Source organism: Pyxicephalus adspersus, chromosome 8, assembly GCF_032062135.1.
Source record: "Pyxicephalus adspersus chromosome 8, UCB_Pads_2.0, whole genome shotgun sequence".
Taxonomy (NCBI): Eukaryota; Metazoa; Chordata; class Amphibia; order Anura; family Pyxicephalidae; genus Pyxicephalus; species Pyxicephalus adspersus.
This window is the reverse complement of record NC_092865.1, coordinates 63,692,707-63,718,897: the sequence shown is the minus strand read 5'-3', so window position 1 is coordinate 63,718,897 and position 26,191 is coordinate 63,692,707. Positions and strand designations below refer to the sequence as shown.

Sequence of the window (26,191 nt, the reverse complement as noted above, 5' to 3'; positions counted from 1 at the left end):
TGCTTGGTGGGGTTTTGTAAGAAATTCCTAGTTTTTTGGCAGGCCACCCAGCCTGTCCACCCAGGTAAACCTATAGTAGCACTTGTCAAGCTTCATTAGGACCAGCTTGGATTTATTTATAAAGTTTTTTTTTTTACTGGCCCCAGGTTGCTGGCCCAAAAAATGCAATAGATCAGGTTCAAACATGTAGAACAGTGTTGGTCAACTCATTTATTTTTGGGCAATCCAGGTTGTTTCCCTGATCTGACCAAAGTGCTTCTCTTAATATTTAATGAGTTCAGTTTAGTGGAATATTACTATGCTTGACATGCTAGATGGCTTGTTAAAGAATGGTGATGTGATTTATATGCTGGAGTCACATTACATAAAGTAAGTAAGTAAAAAGTGCTAGAAATCACAATCCCTTTACAAATCCATGCTTTCACATTTTCTGATCCACAATGCCACTAGAACACTATGATACATACTGTCTTCACGGACATTAGGGACCACACTATTAGGTCTAAAGGTTGGGTACCCTATAAAGCACTTTTGCAGAAATCTTTATAAGTGCTTGTTGTATACATTGCTCTTCAGACAGGTATTTAAGTATGTTATGTATGTTAACTAGGACTTAGTATAAAGTGCAGTAACGCCTACAACAAATCAGTATCTACTTTTCTGAAGTTAGACTAATGTAGTAACTAGTGTAATGATGACACCATTACCATTTTCTATAAAAGGGATCATATATATTGGATAGCATGTCAAGGAAATCATTTATACTGTATAAACATATTTATTGCTAAACAGTTATTCATTTTCTTTTAACAGGGGAAATTTTATCGATGTTCTGATGAAGCAAAACAAACACCAGAGGAGTGCAAGTAAGCATCTATTTTATTTTTATTATATTACATCATTATTTTGTTTTATGATATCAATCAATAAGAAATAACTGCTCACATGCAAGTAAATAAAAAAATAGAAACATGGTTGGATGGCTAAAGTCAATGGAGCTTTGCCTCATTCATTAAACTATTGGGTGTACTTATAAATGAATGCCCTGTCAATTCGACCTAAATACGTCCATAGCATTTCCTATTGTGACTGGCGTGCACTTTTCAAACAGCTGTTGGCGAACTTGACAGAAATATTTTATAAATATACCTCTAAGTTATTTATTCATTGCAGAGTGATAATTCTGCTGACGTTAACAGCCTAAACTCCTGGATAATCATTATTTGTGCATCTACATAAGAAGTAGTTAGAGGAAGTGCGTGATGTGAATTTGTAGGACCTCAGTCTGTGACCAAAAAACAAGAAAGCACAATAAATCTTGAAGAATAATAATAACTAAACAGGATTTATATAGCCCCAACATATTACGCAGCGCTGTACATTAAATGGTACATTAAAAGTAGGAGCAAGCTGAATAGGATGAGGAAGACCATTCCAGAGAGTTGGGGCAGCTCTGGAAAAGTCTTGGAGCCGTGCGTGTGATGAAGTTATGAGTGAGGAAGTCATTAGTAGGTCATTGGAGAAGCGAAGCGAGCGGCTGGGGGAGTATTTGTTTACCAGGTCAGAAAGGTAAGTGGGACAAGAACTGTGGAGGGATTTGAAGGCAAAGCACAGGAAATGAATTTGATTCTAAGATATGAATAGGTACACAGTTATAGCCAGGCATAGCTTTATTATTCCATATACAGGCTTTGCTTTCCATCCAGTACACTGTTCGCCCCATACCCTTTTAGCCTGATGCACCTCCTGGCACTTTGGATTCAAGCGTATGATTGAATAGTTGAAATCTGCAAAGCTTCACCTAATTCACCAAGCTAAGTGAAAATGTCAAAATGATAATTTGCTTTTCTAGGAATTTGCTTCAAAATCAACCCTTTTATATGAACATTACATAAAATAGGTATGTCAAGATTCAGTTTCTGGATAATAACCTTTTACACTTTTTATCCTAGGGGAAAATACATTGTCTACAAAGATGGAGATGTTAACAGCCCCTCTATTCGGGAGAGACACTGGCACAACAGTGACTTCAACTTTGACAATGTGCTCTCTGCCATGATGGCATTATTCACAGTCTCTACCTTTGAAGGATGGCCTGCGTATGTAGACTGAATAATCCTTCCTACAGCTTTCATGCTACACACTTTTTTTGAATGATTAAATGCAATTTTTATCCACCACAATAGGCCTGGTTTATTAAGGCTTTCCAAGACTTGAGAAGATAGACTGTCATAGATGAACCTGGTGATCCAGCAAACCTGGAATGGATTGGTAATTAAATGAATTGATTGGCAATGTTTTCGGTCCTGGACCAGATCCATTCCAGGTTTGCTGGATCACTAAGGTTTACCCATAACAGTCTTATCTTCTCCAGGCTTGGAGAGTTTTGATAATCAAACCCAATATATACAAAGTCATCATTTTCCTCTTCTGTGTGCATGCAAAGTTCACTAAGGGAATGTCAGGAGATGAAAAAAATAGCTCTTTAACACGATAACTTCTGTAAATGTGAATTGTGATGCGTTTGTGTCTTCCTGTTAGCTGTACATTTTTGTAGCTTGATTTTTCCTCGGCAGCTATTAGAAATAATGAGGCCTCTTGTACCACGCCAGATAGTAAAATGTAGATTTTTTTTGGTCTCGTATTTTCAGAAGCTCAAAATTGACTTGTGAATGGAGAATGTCTTAGAAATGTATTACCATGAATGTTTATCTGTAATTTAATGCACTAAAGTTCAGACTGTACTTCCAGAAGATTCGTGATAATGATTTTTGAAAACATCTTTCAAAGGTCATATTTTACCTTCTCTGATTGCCCCTTTCTACCTTCCATATTCATGAAATACTTGAAATCACTGTGTTTTTATGTTTCTGTGTAATGCAAGCAGATCATGGCCAGGAGAGTGTGCTGAAAATAGTTTCCTGAAAACATTATACCATCCTGCCTCGTGCAGACTACATAGATAACGGCCACATGCAATGCTAAGCCACCTTGAATAAAAAAGTGATAACCAATGAATGAAACAAATGGGACAGGGACAGTTAAGGTGCGTACACACTTCCAATTTTTATCGTTCCAATCGAACGACGAACGATCGATTGGGCAAAAAATTGTTCGTAAAAAAGTAACCAACGACGCCGACGAACGAGGAAAGTCGCTGGAAACGAACGAACGACCGGACCGGCGGATCGGATTGGACGACGATCGTTGAACATCGTTCGTGTGTACGGTCGTTCGTTGATCGTCCATGTTCAGAGCATGCGTGATGAACGAACGTCCGTTCACTTTCCTGTCGTGCACATAGTTCCTCTATCGCTTAAACGATCGTATCTATTGTGTGTACAATATCTACGAACGATCGTGTCGTTACCTCTATGTGCAGGATCGGTGCTATACGATCGTTCGTGTATATCGTGCAGGAACGTTCGTCGTTCGTTTTCCGACGATAATAATTGGAAGTGTGTACGTAGCTTAAGGAAAGGCCAGATATTGCTGAGTGTGACTTGCACATTGTTAGAAGCTGACTATATGCAACGAAATTAGAATAGACAATATAATTACAGGAGCCTGTACAACTATGCAGGTGTGAAAGGTGGGCTTGTCAGGCCAATATTTCTGTTCATTTTTCTTTTTCTGACTGTTTTTTCTGGCTCTCTACTGCTATTCTAACTTGCCACTGACAGCAACCTTCCCTGCATGACATATAATATTACATTTATGTGGTGGGACCACAACCTCCGTATAGTAATACCCAAACAGAATGATAACAGAGATGATAGTTGTGGGTTAAAAGGGCGTTCTGGAGCAGCATTCCTCATTCCACTTGCCTTATATATTGTTTATATTCTAGTGGACAGGCAATGTCTGTAGTCATATTCATACAGCCTGTACAGTATTTAAATACAGTACATTTTTGCAATGCATATTCTGTATGTGCCCTTTCCTGCAAACTCTTACAGGAAAGGTGAGCTGGCTGTTTTGGGCTATAAGGTTTTATATGTACTAGGGTTCAAAAAGTAATCTCATTTTGTGTCTTTTTTATTTAGACTTTTGTACAAGGCTATTGATTCCAATGGGGAGAATGTGGGCCCCATCTACAACAACCGAGTGGAGATTTCCATCTTCTTCATCATCTATATCATCATCATTGCCTTCTTCATGATGAACATCTTTGTTGGTTTTGTTATCGTCACATTTCAAGAACAGGGAGAGAAGGAGTACAAGAACTGTGAGCTGGACAAGAACCAGGTAAATGGAAAAAAAACCCTTGTTTTACAAAATGGCTAGACAAAAATTACTTGTCTGTCTTCATAATGTCATAGATGCAGAAATTGTCGCAGATCGCAGGTGCAGGCAAGCTCCTGCACTGACTATGGACTTTGTACAGCGCTGTGTAATATGATGGCGCTATATAAATACTGTGTAATAATAATAATAATAATAATAAAAGCTCTACAGATCTGCTCTACTATAGAATTAGGACTCCCATTAGTAAAATCACCACACTTTCTTTCTCTGCTGGTGTAAGTCACATGACTAGATGTAAACATTTGGTCAGTTCTATCCCAACCAAAATGTAGCATCGGAGCTCTAATGTTCAGAGACCACTGGACCTCCAGAACCATTGAGCTGTGATTTTTCCAAAACAGTTACATCATGTTTTAAGGGGTCCTTTATCATTTTTAACTTGGTCACAAGCCTAATTGGTAATATAAGGGAAAATGCAGGTTAGCATCTGAATAGACTGTTAACATTTAAATGCGTGAGTTTATTTAGCAGGATTAGAGTTACTTTAGCTTCAGGATTTGTAATTCAGTTGAGCAATTCTTGAGGTTCACTTACCCATTCTAGGATGGCCAGAATCTTGACCTAACATTTCTACCATATTAAAGCTTAGTCAAGGACTTCTCATGACAGTCTATGATTGATAATTAAAAAACTGTAACTCTCTTACAATAATCCCTGTACGCTTTGGCTTAGTTTGACAGCACTATACAATGCAGCATATTCCAACTGTGTTGCACTGCTTCCTTCACTAGTCTGAGTGCTGCTGTATCACTGTATACAGTAGGCTAAAATAAACACAGTTTAAAGTAATAATGAATATATAAGAAACTGTATGTTTTTTTAGCCCTTCGGGTAGTCTTTCCTGTATGTATTTCAGAATAAATGGTAATATAGCTTTATGTTAACATTTGAGTTTAGTTTCACCTTAAGGCAAAACAGGGGTAGTGTCCCATATATTGGACCTGATTTATTAAAGACTGGAGAGGATACACTTTCATCAGTGAAGCTGGGTTATCCAGCAAACCTGGAATGGATTTCTCAAAAATCTTTTGTTATCAAATGTTTTGGATTCAGGACCAGATCCATTCCAGGTTTGCTGGATCACCCATCTTTACTGATGAAAGTGTATCTGTTATACATATTTCCTCAAACATAATATAGCTTATAAAATTTAGATTGCAAACAGTCAAAGCTAGTTGAGATTGTAATTAAAATGAAAAACTTAATTTGAAAAAAAAAAATCCTAACAAAATTTACTTACTGTATATTACAGCGACAGTGTGTGGAATATGCTTTAAAAGCTCGTCCTCTGAGAAGATACATTCCAAAGAACCCTTATCAGTATAAGTTTTGGTATGTTGTCAACTCCACAGGATTTGAGTACATCATGTTTGTCCTCATCATGCTGAATACACTGTGCTTAGCAATGCAGGTAAGTGAACAATTAAAGGAGGGTGCTTTGGTATTTCTAATGGAATGTATAATTTTATTTTGTATAATTGTTATATAAATATTATTTCAGTAATAAAATATGCAATATTTTATATTTTTTTCTATTTATTTACGTAAATTTGGAATATCACAAATGTATATTTCATATTTATGGCTTGCAGTTAGAATAAAAAACGTCCCAGTTCATGTCTATGTATTAGAATTAAATGGCCTTCCTACCACAGCGCAATGCAAAAAGATGTGATCACTTAGTTGATTTTCCTATTGCAACACTTGGTACATGTACATTGTTACGGTGCATTGTGATGCACTGCAAGTTAGCCATCAAGTTGCAGTGGGGTGCCATTCAGAATGAATAGTCTGCAGCACACAAATGATAACTACAAGTCTACAAGTGTTACTGTGCAGTAAAGCATACAGTACTGCACTGCACAAATGTGAACTGGACCTAAAGGTTCTTTGTTTTGGAAAGATTCATTCAATAGAAGGACATATCTTCTCCACCTGGGTCTGATTTATTAAAGCTCTCTAAGACTGCAGAGGAGGACACACTTACATCAGTGAAGCTGGGTGATCCAGTAAACCTGGAATGCATCTGATCCGGGATTCAAAACACATGCTAGCAAATAGCAAATTAAATCCATTCCAGGTTTGCTGGATCACCCAGCTTAACTGATAAAAGTGTATTCTCTTCAGCCTTGGAGAGCTTTAATAAATCAGGCCCTCTGTCTCTTATAGGGATGAATTGTTTGGATTGTTTAGAGACAAGCATGCAGGGAGTACCCAGCAACCTCTCCAAACATAATGTCATAAATACAACTTGTGTTAAATGTTTATATGTGCAATGTCATGGTATACGAAATATATAAAAAAACATAAACTCTAGCATATAAACCTGTAAATGTTCAAATGAAAAATATAAAACTGACCAAACACCATAATTAGTCATACTGTTTGAATCGTTTTTTCCTCCCTGGTCCTCCCTAAAATCAATATTTTCATTATTTTAGATTATTGAAACCAAAGCCTGTTCTCTGTGCTTCTCTATGCCATTCAGCACCCTGGTTTACCATTCCCTTGGGAATTTTTTAGCCCTTGTGCAAGCAGTAGGCTCGGAGGATTATTCCAGATGTCAAAATGGCTTGATGTGTAGATGTAATTGTGAAGAACTGAGCATTTATAGAGAGATTTAGGCATTCACAATCACATATGCATCAAAATCAAAGCAAACGGTTTATTTACAGGAAAAGAGCTTGTACAATTGTGCAAGACTGAAAGGAAGGCTGGAGTTTATCTTTGAGGGACAACACAACCTAAAACTACACACTATAAGTCTGATTTAATAAAGCTGTCCAAGGCTGGAGAGGATACACTTTCATCAGTGAAGCTGGGTAATACAGCAAACCTGGAATGGATCTAGTCCACGATTTAAAATATTTGCTAGCAAATGGCAAATGACTTTGAAGAAATCCATTCCAGGTTTGCTGCATCACCCAGCTTCACTGGTAAAATTGTATCCTCTTCAGCCTTGGAGAGCTTTAATAAATCAAGCCTCTATGATTTTGATGACAACATTTGATCTTGTAATATTCCTCAACACTTACTTTTCATTGACATTAATCTGCTAGGCCTGTCTCATTTATATTCCAGCATTATGGACAATCAAAAATATTTAATGATGTCATGGATGTGATGAACATGGTCTTCACTGCTGTGTTTACTGTAGAAATGGTTCTGAAACTTATAGCTTTTAAGCCCAAGGTACGTACTAAATCATTAGATGACAATTACACTTAAATACAATCAAATTACGATTACTTATATCTGATAAAATGATTGAGTAAATATTTCATATAGTATAAAATCTTCCATTTTGTAAATGTCCAGTCATTAAAGGGGGCTTTCGCCCTAAAGAGAACTATGCTAGAGGGTCTCCAGCACCTGTTTTATATAAAACCCCAGATTTCTCATAAAAAGAAGTCTAGAACAGTATTCCCCTTGTGCTTTAAAGTGGATAAACATTTGATGTTTGTTTATATAATGTATATATAATGTCTCGATTTGAGATTTATGATATGTTACAGCTATTTTAGACTGGACAAAATAAATATTATTCAAAGTGCCCTAACACATGCCAACCAATCTGACTCAAAAATAGTTACAATTTTAGGGACCTTTACTGCAACCCCATAACAACACGAAATAAAGATCTGGCTTCAACTATTGCAGCTCTGGATTATTTTTAAAATTATAATTTACTGGAGCATCGAACAAGTAAATATTATAAATGTGTTCTTATAGGTTAATGATCTTTTGTATTCTTCTGTACCATTGCAAATGTATATCATCCATAAAAGAAGGCGTCACCCACTTTGATGTCATTAAATTGATGTCATCTGAGATTAAAAAAAATAAATACAACTTGTCATCTCGGAGTCTGACAATTTACTCCCTTTATGCTAAATATTATTCAGTGTATTTCAGAGTAAAGAATGATATCTGATAGCTTAAATGGGGCCTTCCACTAAAATAGAACATCTTCTTATATTGCCCCCACTCCATCTGATATACTACTGTATGTAGGTAAACAAATATACCTGGAAAGGATAAAGCTACATTTTTTCATACCTTACCCCCATCCTCCGCTCTCATTGCCCAGGTGAGTGTGATGATGTAATTTCCCTACCAGGTAGAGTCCTTTGATTTTTCTAGAGTGGGTGAATTTTGAAAAAAAAAAAAGCTCCTACAATGAACCTAAATTATTTATGGATGGATTTTGTCCACTCTACATTTCAATGGACTCAATCTGGAGTAACAGTGCTATCATGAACAGGAATGCAGAAGATAAGGGTAAGGTGTGTATAATCCTTTTTCCTGTACAGGTATATTATCCAACTACTTACAACAGGTGATTTAGGAAGGGGGATGTGAGCCAATGTAAGGGGATCTTCCATTCTAGTGGAAATTCCAAATTAAGGGGGATCATCATAAAGTTGGTTCTCCCTTATTGACTAGTTACTATAAATGTTTCTTTATTGGAAACATTTTTTTTTTTAGCAATGTAAACTAAATACTGCTAATTCCAGTGACCTAATTAATGAAATCAGAAATGTTGTATAGCGTGTATCAAATCATCTCCTGTTTGCATATTATCTGTTAGATTTGTGTGGCCAAAAAAAAACGTTGGCTCGTAAGTGACAAGCGGTTGCTGTGCAAAACCTGTGTCCATAAATGCATGTTAAAGGATGAACTTTTGCTGTGACTTGTCCATAAAACATTTCCCATTGTCTTAGAATTGTAATGGTTGGTGCTGTCTGTGGAATCCATATTGTTATTGTCATGTGACAAATATTGCTGGGAAGTGGCTCATTTACTAGTGATGGTATACTGTGCTTTAAGCAAAATTTAAAGTGTTTATAGGTATACATATTTACATATTGTAATTGGCAATTTGCTAGGTATGTGTAAAAATACTCGGAAGACCCTATCTCCCCAAATTGTTCAACTGTTGTAACAAATGATTGCAAGCTTTATCACTTAACTGCAATTAGCTTAGGACTGTCTTGTCTGTTGCCAGCAGCTCATAACCAATATTTTACAAAAATGATGGTTATATAGATAATTCACAAAGTAGAAGTTAAATAAACAAATTCCTAAGATGCTGTACCTGCTGCAGTACCATATGATGCCAAGAGGTGTCAGTACACTATAACTAATATTATGAATTATGGAATATTTATCTCTAGAACCTTCATTGTACTTTCATATCAGATGATTCCCACTCGATAGAAACGATTTGGCTAATCTCTGGCGAGAATCCAACACATGTACAGTGGTCACCCGACATCATTCATGAATCTGTCCTACCAGATCCATGATAGACCAATGGTGAACAACTGCAATACAAGGAACAAGAGCACAACTGGGTGCCGCTCGCTCATTCTCCCTTCTCCTTAGAACAGAACGCTATTGTGAACAACACTAGTTTGTTCATCTGTCACTCTTTTGTCGCTGGAAACAATCACAAAAGATTGTTTCCATTGACAAATAATAAACGTGTGTACACAACCTAAGGCCCAATACATACAAGCAGAATCACTGCTAACGTTACGTTGACAGACTGATCACATTTATTTTCTGATCAGTAATATATCACTCAGATGTCCAAAAGCAGGGTGCTTGCTAGTTTGTTATTCTGCCCCCCAATTCCATAAGTGGGCATGGGATGAAGCTCCTGACTGCATCTGCTGGATCAATATTTGTGTATTTATGATCAGTATTTTCCAACACATCTGATCTGTCCATGTGTGATAAAAAACATGGCTGCTGATGATCTTATTACTAATCAAATTTAGTGTGGAAGTCCAATTTTTTTTGTGTTTACTATACCTTTGATTTTACCATAGCAGCGTAAAAGAATAATATAAGCTGTAGCTTTCAATTTTCTTTTAGCAAGTGCTTACTGCATACAGTATGTGTTTTATGCATGTTAAAAAGAATTTAAATCTTTTATTGTTAAAGCGGACCTATAAAGCATGGGGGTAGTAGTACAATGTGACATGTATTCATGTATAGAGCCTCTTTGACCATGGTTCTCCTGTTGTCCTATGTAGAGTATAAGTCCGCTTACAGACAATAGACTGTGGGAAATATTAAACTATGGCAATCAGAAAACAAGGCAATTTTTAAATTATGCCAGAACCAGAAATGTTGATAATTATTTATCTTTCAAGATTACAAATGATACATTTGCACGAATCTGTGGAATCATTAGCTGTTTCAGAAAAGTATGAACACTTTGGAGACAAATTAATTTTAGGTAAACATTTCAAGAAATTGCCTTCTTTTCACCTTGCCCTAATTTTTTATATGCATCATGTTGTGGATTGAGCAAATCACTAGGCCACTTCTCAGACAATATAGAAGTGTTTTCCTTTGTGCTTATGTGCTTTGTCCATGGTGTGTGTCTATACGCACCTGTCTTTCCATTTGTGAAATGTTAATCACCTCCATTTGCCACTTCCTTGGCCGCTGTGTGCAGGGCTATTTTAGTGATGCCTGGAATACCTTTGATTCTCTCATCGTTATCGGCAGCATAGTGGATGTGGTGCTCAGTGAAGCTGATGTAAGTAATTATCTTGTCCCTCTTTCATTGTTACCCTTCTCTGTGTCTCCTGCTGCATCCCTTCACCTGGACAAGTCACAGACATAACTAACACTTTACCTTCGTTGGGTTTAGGTATTCCTACTTCATGTAACGCTTTTACTAAAACTACTATAAATCTCCCCTTTTCTGGTTCTTCTGTATCCTTATGGGCCTTGTCTATGAGAACAATCCTAAATAAATGTTTTTATTTTGCCTGTATTATCCAATCAGGTGTTAACTGCAGTGTTCACAATAGGGTGTAAAATTGAAAGAGTAAATGGAAATGACTGCCATGTGCAGCTTATATTCTGTCCATGTTATTCATACATGAGGCCCATAGTGGTATCACCTATGGAGTAAATTAGTAGGACATCACTAATGTTATTTGGCATAAGGAATGATAAAGAAAGTTTGTGTCCTCAATAACACTGGGGACCAGAAGCCAAAACTACTGCTTTTTTATGTACACTTAATTTCTATTGCTTAAATAAGGATTTTTTTTTGTCTTAAAGGGTTAGACCCCCTAAACTCCAGTGGTTTAAATCACCTAACAAGTTAGAAAGCCCAAATAGAGTCACCAAAAGATATACCTGCTCAATTTCTATCATCTACATGAGTTTAGGTGGACTGACCCTTTAAGAACCTTGGTACAATGACACCAAAAACAAAAAAAACTGATGTTCCTTATCTGACTCCTACTAACTAAAGCCAATTTTGGTTAAGTTTTTGGGACTATTGTACTTAAGAGCACTGTTATCTAATAAGGGTCAAGCTAAATGAGGTGTACCCCACCAGTTATTTTTCTGCTATCTTCTTATTTCTCTTTTGTCTTGTTCTATCCTCACTTAATACTAACAGCACTATTTCACTGACGCTTGGAACACTTTTGATGCCTTAATTGTTGTCGGTAGCGTCGTAGATATTGCTATAACAGAAGTAAATGTAAGTAAATATATTAGTTCTGTCTTGTGTATTCATGTTGTCTACCTATAATTATAGTTGTTCACATTCAAACAGCTTTAAGACATTGGCCAAACGCTCAGCATTTTCTTATGCTGTGTACACACATATCATTATGGCAGTGCATTGAGACACAATCATTGAGAAGATATTGTACCTTGTGCTAAATTTCAATTTCATATTCAATTTCAATCTAATAACCTAAAATTGACCCAGATCATTTTTGTTATTGCATTTCACCAAAACACAATAAAATGCATTATCTTGCATAGTAGTCCATTCCTTTGGTGCGTTGGGGTCACCGAAAAATTCATTACTACAACACATAGGTGTCAAGGCCTGCATATCATATGTCTGAACACTATGAACTATTGTTATTTGTATATCAAAAAGCCATCATATTTAAATCTAACCCCAGAAATTGTCATTTGGCGTCTAAAATGTTGAATCTGGTTGGTGGGTGCAAAACAGAAATGAATTGCATACTACTACCTGTTTTTTTTGTGTAGATATTGTCATGGTAGAGAACTCTATGTGAGTGCTCAGTGCAATGCTGAACCTATATTACTTATTTTATCAGTACAAGTGTTATACATTACTATGTACTTGTTTCATCCCAACCATATATCTCATAATCTCACCTCTGTCATCTCAATAGACTGAAATTGACATTTTGATATAGGAGATATAGCAGGATCATAAACTATAGGTTGTTAACCATTTGCTTTGTCGTAAATTAGATCAATGAAAATACCTAGAAATCAAATGATTAACAAGATAGTTCAAAGGTGGAGATCATATTAAATAAATATCAAACTGGGGCTGTTACCAGTATGCTGGTATAGCAACACTGAGCCAGGAGTGTAAAAATAATCAACACATGTTTTGTATAATCATCATGTTATTGTGTTTCCTGCATTTCAATATCACATTTGTTGGGAACATTTTGTGGAAAGGAAATCTTTTTTTCACTTTTACCTATTTTTTTTTTAGGTCCAATGCAATAATTAATTATACTTGTTAGTTTAAAAAGTATTAACTTACATAACACCTTTTATTCACACTTTATTAATGTTTTTTTTTATTTGTACACTTTTAAATAGGTAAAGTAAATATGAAAAAGTAATTAGTGCCTAACCAGTTAATATTTTGCACAATATATCTTCGTGATCTGTGTAACTGGGGCGTTGGTAGAGAATTGTCTAAATATTTGTAGGTGTCACTACTCGGATACTCAGAGTTGTGTGCTATGCTATTTATCCACTAGATCAGTGGTCACCAAACTTTTGGACCTCTAACTTCATAACTTTAAATCCAGCGCATGCGCGGGGAGCTGTGTGTCACTTAAAGGGAAAGTAACTTCCCCCAGAGAGACATCATGATGCCAGAACCCACCACTCTCCCATCCCAGCCTCAGAACTGCTTGCTAAACATCCTGGGAGGAGAATAGCACAGGGCTGTGGACACAACAAAAGCAAAATAAACATCAGTCATATGTTCTCTCATTTTCATATGTTCAGAGTTCTTTTTTCCTAAAGGCCTAGTTTGCTTTGCTTTTAGGTGCTGCTGCATCATAAAAAAGGTTATTCATTAAAAAAAAAAGAAAATATAATGCTTCATACTCTCAAATCCCATTATTGTAAGCAACTACATTTTGTATAATGTTCTGCTAAGAATGTTTTTAGTCAAATTAAACAATAAATGAGAAAAAAGCATCAAAATATATTGGAAGCAGGCACACATAACTATGTGTGAGTGGAATATACTCTCCTAAAAGTCATTCTAAGGAAGGGTTACGGGATGCCTACTGCATATTGCTGGGAATCTGCTATGTCAGGTGTCCTTTAATAAAACTGCACGTCACATATCACAAAAATCTTAACACACACACAAGTTTGTGGAAACCACATATCACCTTGTTTGATGTTGTACTTTTTAATGAGCCATAAACTTAGATTTCCGTTTAATGTGTAAGGCTGTTACAATGTGATTGTACAAATTTGTTTAGATTTCCCACAACTATGTATTCCATTGCCTTTCTAACTGCCTATACACTGAATAGCTTGCCTAAAAAACATTGTCAACTTGCTAATGGCCTTTCATGATCTTTTTATGTTCACCTAACCAGCAATCATTTACTGATCCTTCCTCCTGTGTGACCGGTACTAAAATGCCTGGTGTTTGGCCATTCTTGGTGTAACAAAATCAGTTGACTGTTTTGGGACCTAGCTATTGGTTGCTAGACCTGAGCATTGTCACCGGAAATGCCCTATACTCCTACATACCCAAAAGTCTGGGGTATTATGAATGGCTATAAAGGGGGAAGGAGCAGTCTTTTCCCACCAATGGCAGTGTGACAGCGTCTCTTTAGGTAGACCCTTACATGTGTTATTTTTGTAGGTTTATTGGTAATTATACAGAAAATTGTAACACACGTGGCCAGTTTAAGATATCACTGCACTTTTTATTAGAACAGACACAATTCTCAGAACATTCTAACTAGCTCTTGTGTTTATTTTATCCCTAGAAATTACTACAGGCAAGTATGTAACATGAGTGAAGAATGTAGCTAACCCCACAAAGCACGGAGTGCTTCACTTTCCTGGCATAATAACTGCTTTCACGCCTCCAACAAATCAAATTACTAATCAGCTGTAATTGTTTTATTTTTCATTTAATTTTTTTCTAAAGTGTACCTGTTACAAATATTATTGCTAGCCAGCATTTTGTAATGTGAACCAATAGCTAGACGTGTGCAAGGTTCTTGGATGTTTTTCAGATCATGGATAAATATTTGCATAATTATTACATGACTGCATTGATCTTCCCAGTAAATTATTGATTTTCCAAGAAACAGTTATCCACCTATTGTATATTATTTTGGACATCATTGTGAAAGATGTAGCCAAATATGGGTGCATTATCACTTGTCAAATAGTCCAGTGTGCTCATCACTGCATATATTCTGATAGAACAAAAAGTTGGCTTTTCATGGTAGCCAGTTAGGTATCTGTAGTATTCTACATGAACTAAATAAATAGCAGCAGGAATTTGGTTGGGCTGTGTTAGATTTTTTTTATTCCTAATTAAAGCGAAAGAAAAATGAATAAGAAAAAGTTACCTCTACCTTTGTGGTGGGTCCTAGGAGGTTTCCTAGATCACGTCCCACATTGTCTCGGTATCCTCCTTCCTCCTGGTGCGCCATCCTCTTTGGCTTTCTTTCTCCTTCTTCTTACGTCACCCAATCTCACACTGAGCAAGTGCAAGATCGGCTGACCTAGATGGGAAAAAAAGAGTACCGATCTCTCTGCTCATGTGTGAGTTTGGCATTTTTTCCTAATTGAAGGGCATACGCAGAAGGAGCATCCAGAACCCTTCTGGGATGCATGACGTACGTGTCCTGGGAGACTCTATTCTCCAATTCAGTCTTTATCACTGAAAAGAGAGGCCTTTTTTTTTTTAAAGGGTTTTAAATACCCTCCTCCAAAAAACGAAAGCAATTTTTACCTTATATAAAAGAGTTGTCTACCCTTTTATGTAAGGTAAAAATTTTCATTTAGGTTAACAAGTCAAAATTAACACTTTGCCTGCAGTAAGCACTAAGCTCTAGGAAGGCTGTCATACCCAGATGCCAAACAGGAGGGGGAAGACCATTCCAGAGAGATGGGGCAGGTCTAGAAAAGTCTTGTATCTGTGCTTGTGATGAGGTTATGAGTAAGGATGTCATTTAGATCATTGGAGGAGTGAAGAGAGCGGATGGGGAGAAATTTGTACCAGGTTAGAAAGGTAAGTGGGACAAGAACTGTGGAGGGATTTGAAGGCAAAGCACAGGGGATGAATTGATTCTAAGGTGAAATGGAAGCCAATGAAGAGAACTGCAAAGAGATGCAGCAGAAGAGGAGCGGAGGGAAGGATGGATGAGTCTGGCTGCAGCATTCATAATAGATTGTAGAGGAGAGAGTCGGGTTATTGGAATACCAGAGAGGAGGAGGTTACAGTAGTCCAGACAAGAGATGATAGGAGTGTGTACAAGGAGTTTGGTGGTCTCAGGGGACAGGTAGTAGGGATTTTGGAGATGTTGCGTAGGTGAAAGTGACAGGACCTGGAAATGTTCTGAATATGGGGGGTAAATGAGAGGGCCGAATCAAAGGTGATGCCAAGACAACATGCCTGAGGGGAGGGCCGAATACCAATGTTGTTAACAGTTGGAAATATGCCAGGGGGAGATTTGGAATTTGAGGGGGGGATGATGATGAGTTCTGTTTTATCCAGGTTGAGTTTCAGGAATCGGTCAGACATCCATGATGAGATGGCCGACAGGCAGCATGAGACCTTATCCAGGACTGAGGGAGACAGGTCAGGGGTGGACAGATAGATTTGAGTGTCATCAGCATACAGATGGTACTGTAAGCCAAAGGAGGATATGAGACCCTCCAAAGCTGGTGAAATCACCTTGCAATTTCAGGTATTGAGGAGTATGCTCCTCTTACCATGTGAGAGAACTTGTGTCCAACAGCCATTTGCTAGCCCTGAGTGCTATCATCAAGGGAGTGGCATCGCCATTACCGCATCTAGACTGGGCAAGGTAACAGTGTCTTTTATATCATATTTTTGTATTCTTACGAAGCACTAAAAAAAAAGCAAGACTTTAAATTTAATCCCAGTCTGGCAACCACTGTAACTATAGAAGGCTGGCAGGATGCCATGTTCCTGTTGCCAGAAAAACAACGGGAAATGCACTTCAGCGCATTTCATATGAATTTCTCTGCAATGCCTGCAGTTACATAGATCAGTGAAGGCATGTACAATATATTTTATCATTGAATACATGCAAATTGCTTATTTTCTGTATTCTAGGTACAGGTACACTTTAAGTATGTCATAAATTAGCACTAATTGAATACATTAAGTCCCATTTTTTAAACTGTACAGTTCATCATGAAACAATACATTACATTACTTAGTTTCAGCCTTTCCTTCTTTGGTTCATGACCTCTTCTCCTGGCGCCACATACATTAAGCATGTATTGTCTGTCCCTTTAATTACCTTTATGCTTTTATAATGTAAGGATCTGCCTTGTGCAAGGCACTGTTAGCAGATCACTTACATACATGTAGTTCTATTGCATATTTATTTAAGTGAACATGACATCTTAATAGGATTGTTACATTTCAGAGTTGATTGTGCTTAATTCTGTGTTTTATTCCCTTTTTTTAAAAGGTGATTTTATTTTATTGTATAGAGCAGTCATAAAATGAATAGATATGAAATATATGTTAGCCATTCATAAATGGTAATCTTCCCACAATGTGCAAAAATATTAGTAACTCCATGAAACAGCACTAAAATATATAAAACCTAAGCGCACTAAATATTTGGGACCTCTCTTGTTATTTTTTTAAGTGACACAGTGTTGGACAGCTTTACTTGTTCCTAAAGGGAACCTGTCCTGGGAGAATTACAAAGGCTGTCTTTGCTCGTTTTAGGTGTCCTAGTTCCCTAAAATGATAACTCTTTGGTATTGATGCTTCAATGCTATAAAGTTTTGAAATAAGAGTATTAATTATTATTATTAAATTATTAATATTAAACAGGATTTATATAGTGCCAACATATTACGCAGCGCTGTACATTAAATAGAGTATTTTTTTAGCATGCATGCTCTGGATCTGTGACCTAATGTCTTGTAATCAGAGCCAGGCTTTTTCAATAAGTAAATCCCCATGTTCTCACTTCAAGCTATAAAGGCATTCTGTACAAGGCTTATGATTTATTATTGGTTAAAGAGGTTAAAAACACTGCAGTGGAAACTATAGGACCTTTAGGAATCAGCCAAGTAGGTTGGTCCCATATTGCCTGTCTGTTCATGCTCTAAGTGTAAGAAACCCAAATGACAAAGGTTCATGGAGTTTGCCTGATGCAGGAGTTTAAAGATTTATCTTTATTCATCATGAGAATGAAAAGAAAATAGGATAAGAAAAGTACAAAACTGTACTTGACAAACCCACAAAATATTTTATTTCCAAAGAACCCAATCCTGTTTTTTTATTTGAATATGTCATTAGATCATGCTGATTTCAGGAAGCAAGGGGTAACATCCATATCATTAACTAAACTACATTACTTGCCTTAAACTTACAATCCTTTCAATTTTTCCAAAGCCACCAGAAATTGACCCAACGGGGCCACCCACGGTAAGATTAGGACCCCACAAGGATGCATTTTATTCTTTATCCAAAGTTTTCCTCCATCTGTACAATCTGCAGGTTTTCTCCCTTTATGTAATGTCGATTTTGCTTTCAATCATATGCATTTTGTCCACTTTTCTCTGAGCTCCCTTTGAATGTAAATGTGCATTATTATGTATTAACATTACTATATAAAAAAGTCTGAAATTTACAAAATTAAGTACATAAAACTGTTGCATGCGGCATGAATTGGTCAGGTGTGGCATGCATAATATTTGTTTATTTAGGAACCACAACAAGGCATTGCAACATGATCAGTGCTTCCATTGGGATTGGTGAAGAAATGTACATTGATTTCATAATTGTGAAACTTTTCTTGTGCAACCATACACAATGTGCCAGCAACGATGCAGTCTTAAATTGTTTTAGAGAATAATAAGTTACATTTGAGAATTTTTTACATACATTTTTCTATTTATATAAGGAAATTATTTTTTATCACATACACAGAACCATAGTTAGAGTACTGTACCATGAAAATGTAAGAACAGCTAGAACAGATAATGACCTAGTTGTGCTACACCTACTTTACCAGAGCCGGACCTACCGATATGTTAAGGAAATGGTGTGTCAGGGGTGATATAGAGCCTGGCGGCATGCTAATTATTCTGGCTCATAGGATCAGGCTAAACCATGGTGTGCGGCTAAAGCATCCAATTCACTTTGTGCTGTGACCTCATACATAATGACCCTATGGCAATACTTTCTTACATACAATACAATACAATAATACAATACAATACAATAATTCAGGTTAAGAATATACAAAATTGGTAATTTATTATCTTCTTAGATATTTTATATATCTTTTTATATCATTATTAGAATAGCATTTCAAAATAACTGGTAATCTAATTTAATTCAATTTTGCCTGAAATAATGTCGTACATGTGTTCACATTTTTTTAAATGATATCTATAAATATAAATTAGGGTAAAAAGAAAGTTTATGAAAAGGGAATGACTTGACAGTTCAGACAAATTTGATAAAATAAGTAGGAGAATTAAACAGGTTTCATGTATACAGGTGTCAGGCTGACAAAAGTTTCAGCAGGTGTTACATTTCATGGCAGTAAAAAAAAGGTGAGAAGAAAAAAATGTTTAGTTACTGTGGGGAAGGAGTTTGTCCTATGCACAAGTCAGCACAAGAATTCATTCTGCAAAGCACAGGAAGCATATGACAAATATACAGTTCATGTTTTCTAAAATGTGCCTCAAATGTACATATACAGGTGGTAAATGGGGGTTCCCCTCCACCTGTCCACATGCTTTAAATCAGAATAAATGTGCTGGGGGTCAAGCTAACTTTTTAAATAGAATTTGCTTATTCTATTCATTTATGCTTGTAGATACAGCTGTGCTTTCTTGAAGTGGGCTTATATTCAGTTGTTAAGGCTATAGTACATTAGTAATCCTCTTGCTGGTGGCAACTTGCCAGTGACTGAATCACTTTGCAGAGTAAATATACGTTGTCATTTATAACGCCCTCACTGACCGGATGAAAGTGCTGTCATTATTGACACATCTGTTTGCTTTTGTATTGTTTGGGTGGAATAATAAAAAAGAAACAAAAGGGCTAAAGTACCTACCTAAAATGCAGAATATGCTGCCCCTGGTTCTGGGATGGGCATTATATTCAGCATACCAGACATTTGGGCAAGGGGCGCTTGTTGAGCCACCTGTCATAACTTAAAACCTCCACTTGACCAAAGGTCATGTGACCCAGCAAGCCTTTTACCATATCATTAAGTGAAGGATTGAGTATAGATTTGTTCAAAGAGCCCTCAGAGTGAATGAACTCAACATTCTGTATACAAAGCTGTAGGTCTCGTCTGTCAGCTAGCCAGGTTTTTCTAAATGTTAAGTACAGCTGATCGTTCCAGCACCTGCAAAATTATAAAGTCAATAATAGTACAAAACTACTCAGTTTGGAGCCCTGTTATTTCAGGAACTAGTTGTATATAATGACAATTTTTTATTTTATAAGATTACACTTTTATTGTTACCGCCATTTATACTTTGATATGGAATAACATTTTTAACATTCACATTTAACATTCACAACCAGCAAACATTTATTTATATAGTCCAAACCCAGTAGAAGGTCCTGTTCATGTAATGTTGCTGCCTCCATACCCAGTGTTCATTTTCATGTTCCTCCTGGGAATTTTTTTTAATATCTTTTCTCGATTTCTTAAAGCCTATGCCAACAGAACAAGGCCCCACTGGGGACCCGGTAAGATGAGTGGTTCCCGGAATGGTTTGACCTCTACTTGCCTTTATTCTGTATCATTTCCTGCCAGCTTGCCCCGTTTTACCATTGAGTCTAGAACAAAAAAAGTTGAAGTGGGCATATTGGCTCTCATTTTATTTAGCTCAGTGAGAGTCAAGGCTGAAAAATGCATGTGTGTGTGATCCTGTAATGCAGCTGGAAGCCAAGTCTGTCTAAGCATGTGGACCTTCAGTGCCTACCACTGGCACTACTTGGCAGGCTGTTTGCACAATAAGTAATATACTGCTGTGCTTCAACTGAAATAAGTCTTAAAAACAGGCTAGACAATCTTACCTGCTTATTCTACTCAATTTAGTATGAAGAAGATGGGTTTGTAATCCAATGCAGTTACTGAGGTTGTCTACCCCAGATTTACAACATAAAAACATGGTCTGTCTCTTGCTCAACGTTATATCTGTGTGCACCAACTTGCTCTGTCCTTTGTACTGTCTGTCCATCTACTTTTTACTTTGGCTTGATTAAATAATGCCTTTCAGAGCTCCGAAGACAGCGCTCGCATCTCAATCACGTTCTTCCGACTCTTCAGAGTCATGCGACTTGTGAAACTGCTAAGCAGGGGTGAAGGCATTCGGACATTGCTGTGGACATTTATAAAGTCTTTCCAGGTATGTCATGAGTAGTTGTAATCACTGTGTATGCTGATGTAGTATCTAATCAACCACATAGTAGTTGATTAGATACTATGAGTCTGATTTAATAAAGCTCTCTAAGGCTGGAGAGAATACACTTTCGTCAGTGAAGCTGGGTGAACCAGCAAACCTGGAATGGATCTGCTCCAGAATTGAAAACATATACTAACAAATATCAGATTATAAGGAAATAAATTCCAGGTTTGCTGGATCACGCAGCTTCACTGATGAAAGTGTATTCTCTCCAGCCTTGGAGAGCTTTAATAAATCAGGGCCAAAATCACAGCTTATGCAAATAAATAAGGGCTGTTTTCTATCTGGTCATCTGACCTTTCACTAATGCCATCTCAGGATAACAACCCGTGAAAGAAGAACTCTTAATACATCTACATTCCCCTTTTAGCCTGGAAGAATTGATGGTAAATGGATGTAACCATTCCCATTTCTCATCTTGCCATAAAGGGTGCATAAACTCTGCATCATCACAATAGGGAATGCTGTAAACCCATCACACATATATCCGTGTTTGTGAGAATGCATTTGCTAACAATGTTCCTCTCATGTCATCTAACACATCAAGTTAGTTTCTCAATTTGATTTCAGGATCACCAATTCATAATTCAGAAAATCATGAATTATTCAGAGATCTTGCCCCATACTCCTATCACGGGGTCCTTGTTTACTGGACCAGATGCTAGTTACTTATTTATTGGCTTCCTAGCACAGTGTCTAAACTCTTAATTTAGGCATTTCCCTTATATCCTAACCTCCATACAAGTTTAACAAGGTGGTAGTGTGGCAAGTGAATTCTGCCGATGATGGTGGTGGGGGGACATTAAAGCAGACGTTGCTCTGGCAGACATGGGGAAATCTCTGGTTTGCTTTAACCTCCCTAGAGGTAACCCTGAGTGTGACCCGGGGTAGAAAAAAGTTGCTAAAAGCGGTAACCCCGAGTCACACTCGGGGTATATAAATGTATGAGAAGTAATAGTAAATACAGCCTTACCTGATCCGCCAGCGTCCCGCGTCGTCCATCGCTGCAATCTCTGTCCGCTTCCTTCTTCCTCTGGCCGGCTTCTGCATCCGATGAGTCACTGGGGGAGTTCCCGGTGACGTCGGTGCATGTGTACGTTGCCGGCGGGAAATTCAAAATCCATTTGTATTGCATTCAATACAAAATAACTGTATTGAATGCAATACATTGGATTTATATGTGTAAAAGCAGTACATTGTTTTCAAGAACATTTATTTATTATTCTTTTGTTTTTTATATCCATTTATTTTTCTTTTTTTAAAATATATAGATTTTTTATTTAATTTATTGTTTTTACATGATTTTGTGTTTCAAACTTTATTATACTCATACTATTATATTATACTGTAAAATAAATTTTCATGAAAAACAATGTACCGCTTTTAGACATAAAAAAACAGAAAGAAATGAACCGCTAGGGAGGTTAAGCTTGCCCTTCATGACACAGACATGAGAAAGAACTATATGCTGCATATCAGCAAAAAATCAAGTTTCCTAAAGGGGATATTCAAACATTTAAACATATTTTCTAAATGTTAAAGCTCCTCACCCAAAGAAGTGGTCCAGGGGCACGAGGAAATTGTAACTGCACCACGACCTCACCACAAGTCTTAACATAGTCCACTGGTATTTTGGTTTATAAAAGGGTAATAATCTATAATTGTTGTATGCAGGTTTTTGGAAAAATTGCTATGAGGGATAACACACAGATTAACAGGAACAACAATTTTCAGACCTTTCCTCAGGCTGTTCTACTTTTGTTCAGGTAAATATTATAAATACATTTTGAGCATGTATATAAAATGTATCCAAAACTAAAACTTTTTTTTAATTTTAAAGCATGACTCTTGGCTTAACCTCTTGTGCAGCTGTAAAGGCTCCTCTTCTATACTATAATTGCCTATTCAAAGCCTCTCGTAGTGGCAATTATTAGCTTAAGCAAACATTTTTATTTATTCTTTCCTTTTAATCAAGAAAGCTCTTTATGATACAAAGAGCCTGATTTAATAAAGCTCTCCCTGGAGAGCTGGAGAGAATACAGTTTACAATTATCAGTAAAGCCGGGTCATCTAGCAAACCTGGAATGGATTTCTTGAAAATCAAAGTTTGCTATATGCTAGCTAATGTTTTGAATCCTGGACCAGATCCATTCCAAGTTTGGTGGATCACCCAGCTTCACTGATGAAAGTGTATCCTTTCCAGCCTCAGAGTGCTTTAATAAATCAGGCCCAAAGGCTTACCACTCCAGCCTGACATTCACCACTTTAGTTTGATATGCTTGGTTTTCACTTGCACAATTTTCATTTTGACCTAATAATTAATTTTTTTTAGGTCTTTTTCATGTATTTTTTATATAATTATTTCTGTCGTCTCTCTTGTAATGATCACAAGGTGGGCCACTGGTGAGGCCTGGCAAGATATAATGTTGGCATGTTTACCAGGAAAGCGCTGTGACCCAGAATCAGATTATAACCCTGGAGAAGAGTACACCTGTGGGAGTAATTTTGCCATTGTCTACTTTATCACATTTTATATGCTGTGTGCATTTCTGGTAAGTTTGAATATTGCCATACAATAACTAGATAGTTTAATGATTGTGGTAGAGATGCCAGAGTACAGCTTTCCTTTACTCCCCTCATTTAGTACATATGGCTTTGGATCTGACACCCTTAGGCTCAAGTCTGATCTGCACAGGGAATTTTCTTTCAAATGATTTTAAGCCCCACTGACTTGGGGAATCCAAACAGAGCAGATATTTTAAAAAGTACTATTGCTGTTTACCATCAGCAACATCGACAATTTGTGTAAAAAATTACTGACAGACTCACAGGTATCAGCAAACATATTTTATGTAAATTGGACAAATTTTGCAAAAGTTTTCATCAAATCTCAAGCTTTCCCTACCCGTTCTATACTTTGTAAAGGTCAGTAAGATCACCTGTCGAATGTAAGGCTCCATAGATGTGATAGATTACAGGAAACTTCCATTTCTCCTGTAACAGACCAGCTTTACATAATCATTTAGTTGTCTATGATGAATGAATATACAAGTTTTAGTAGCAATATTAACTTATTTATTATCTTGTATTTACTTTGAGATTTCCAGGTTTTTGACATTTATTGTTATGATAATATGAAACTGCCTTCAAAATGTATTTTTTATAGTTACCAGTACAGAATATGTGATAGAATCTCTACAATAAAAACACAGACATGAATAAAACAAAAGCAGGTTTTAAACCTCCATCAGTTATAGTTGTTATCTTGGGGTCCAAGCCAGCAAAAAAAACTTTATTCCAAACATAGAACCTATCTAAACTGCATTTTTACAATTTTCATAACCCAAACAAATATCTTCTTATTGCATTACACTATGACAACATTCTATAAATGCTTACTAATCATGTCTTTTTATTTGTAGATTATTAATTTGTTTGTGGCTGTCATCATGGATAACTTTGACTACCTGACACGTGATTGGTCCATTCTGGGCCCTCATCACCTGGATGAATTTAAAAGGATTTGGTCTGAATATGATCCAGAGGCCAAGTCAGTTTTATTCAACATAATTTGCTTTGTTATTTTATGTAAATAATTTGTAGTGTGCCCTATATAAAATGACCCCCTTGGGACCTTGCATAACTATTTAGTCCATTTCAGTAGCACAGTCCTTTAGGTTTCTAATTGTAATTTGCATGTTTTTAAAAAAACAGCAAGCCAAGGGATGAATGTATCAATAAATAACATTTTATCTCTCAGTCATTTAATGCACATTTGTATTAACACTATGAAATGCAAATTTAGGTCTTATAAAGGAGACATTATTAGACATTTGCTCCTACCCGAACAGCACAAGGTCACCCTATAAAAATACTCCTAAATTTGTTGTATAAATTAAACTTCCTAGCCTTTCATAAGGATGTCTAACTGTCCAGTCGTCAAACCTAAGCACCACTCCATTGTGTTTACTTTTATAAATTCATTATATTTCATGACATTCCATGTTCCACTTTTAAGGTAGGAACAAGTATTAAATTGTTTCTGCTGGACCGACTTTTATATTGTTTGCTTTTCATAGTGTATAATGCAAGTTAACTTTAAAGTGAACATTGCACTTTAAATAATACATTGTATGAGTTTAATTCACCTTGCTCCTACAGCCTTGTCAAATAACAAAAATACGTGTAATCAACTGCACATACTATGTTTTAGTTTTGCTCTGTCCACTACATTTTCCTTAATACAATGCTCCATGCAAAATGCTGAACTGATATGACAAGTCACACTTTCTGATCATTTAACTTATTATGTCAGCAATCTGTCCTCCCAATCCTGGCTGTATTGTTTTACGAGATTTCAGAAGCTGTCAAGGTACCAGTAGGTCAGGATGTAAGAATAATTAACTCTGAAGTCTAGGATGCAGATTGCCCATTTCTGTATTCTGTTATAGATATATAATACTAACCCTTATTTTGTAATTCAGAGGAAGGATCAAACACCTGGATGTGGTCACATTGCTCCGCCGTATTCAGCCTCCCTTGGGTTTTGGAAAGTTATGTCCACACAGAGTTGCATGTAAGGTAAGAAAAAAAGAACATCTAAAAAACACAATATAGCCATAATATAAAACAATAAAAGGATTTGTTAAAATAAAAAAATGTATCAGAACGAGACAGCTGGTCTGATTTATTAAAGCTCTCGAAGGCTGGAGAAGATGCACTTTCATCAGTAAACGTGGGTGACCCAGCAGACCTGAAATAGATTTGGGGCAGGATTTAAAACATTTGCTAACAAATAATAAATGCCTTTTAAATGTGCATTCCTTGTTTGCTGGATCACCCAGGTTCACTGATGAAAGGGTACCTTCTCTAGCCTTGGAGAACTTTAATAAATCAGGCCCAGACTGTCAGATTCATGCATGCACAAGGACATGTCAAAAATTAAAAGCTTGGATCTCTTTTTTATGTAGGAATGTACAAACATATGCAATTAATAACCCATTTTTCTCCACCAGAGACTGGTAGCCATGAATATGCCCCTGAACAGCGATGGGACAGTAATGTTTAATGCTACACTCTTTGCTTTGGTTCGGACGGCTCTGAAAATCAAAACAGAGGGTATGTGATTACAAACCAAACCAAA

At 36.6% G+C, this 26,191-nt stretch overlaps 2 protein-coding genes across 5 annotated transcripts in view; both read left to right on the top strand.

Annotated features, from left to right (window-relative positions):
• The window catches only part of CACNA1D (calcium voltage-gated channel subunit alpha1 D), a gene marked incomplete in the record, with an annotated part of 186,856 nt that extends 165,408 nt beyond the window's left edge, over nucleotides 1-21,448 (top strand). Inside the window, 10 exon segments of the mRNA XM_072421224.1 lie at nucleotides 814-866; nucleotides 1,953-2,099; nucleotides 4,047-4,248; nucleotides 5,561-5,719; nucleotides 7,390-7,500; nucleotides 11,744-11,827; nucleotides 18,008-18,040; nucleotides 20,294-20,329; nucleotides 20,863-20,991; nucleotides 21,419-21,448. Coding sequence (XP_072277325.1) covers nucleotides 814-866; nucleotides 1,953-2,099; nucleotides 4,047-4,248; nucleotides 5,561-5,719; nucleotides 7,390-7,500; nucleotides 11,744-11,827; nucleotides 18,008-18,040; nucleotides 20,294-20,329; nucleotides 20,863-20,991; nucleotides 21,419-21,448 — 984 coding nt within the window.
• Nucleotides 21,449-22,722: 1,274 nt separating this feature from the next.
• LOC140337279 (voltage-dependent L-type calcium channel subunit alpha-1D-like) overlaps nucleotides 22,723-26,191 on the top strand; it is a 31,253-nt gene continuing 27,784 nt past the window's right edge. For all 4 annotated transcript variants that reach the window (XM_072420940.1, XM_072420939.1, XM_072420943.1 and 1 more), the window contains exons 1-5: nucleotides 22,723-22,814; nucleotides 23,441-23,600; nucleotides 24,471-24,598; nucleotides 25,533-25,629; nucleotides 26,064-26,166. In XM_072420940.1, coding sequence (XP_072277041.1) covers nucleotides 22,741-22,814; nucleotides 23,441-23,600; nucleotides 24,471-24,598; nucleotides 25,533-25,629; nucleotides 26,064-26,166 — 562 coding nt within the window. In that variant the 5' untranslated portion in view covers nucleotides 22,723-22,740. The remainder of the gene's footprint in view (nucleotides 22,815-23,440; nucleotides 23,601-24,470; nucleotides 24,599-25,532; nucleotides 25,630-26,063; nucleotides 26,167-26,191) is intronic.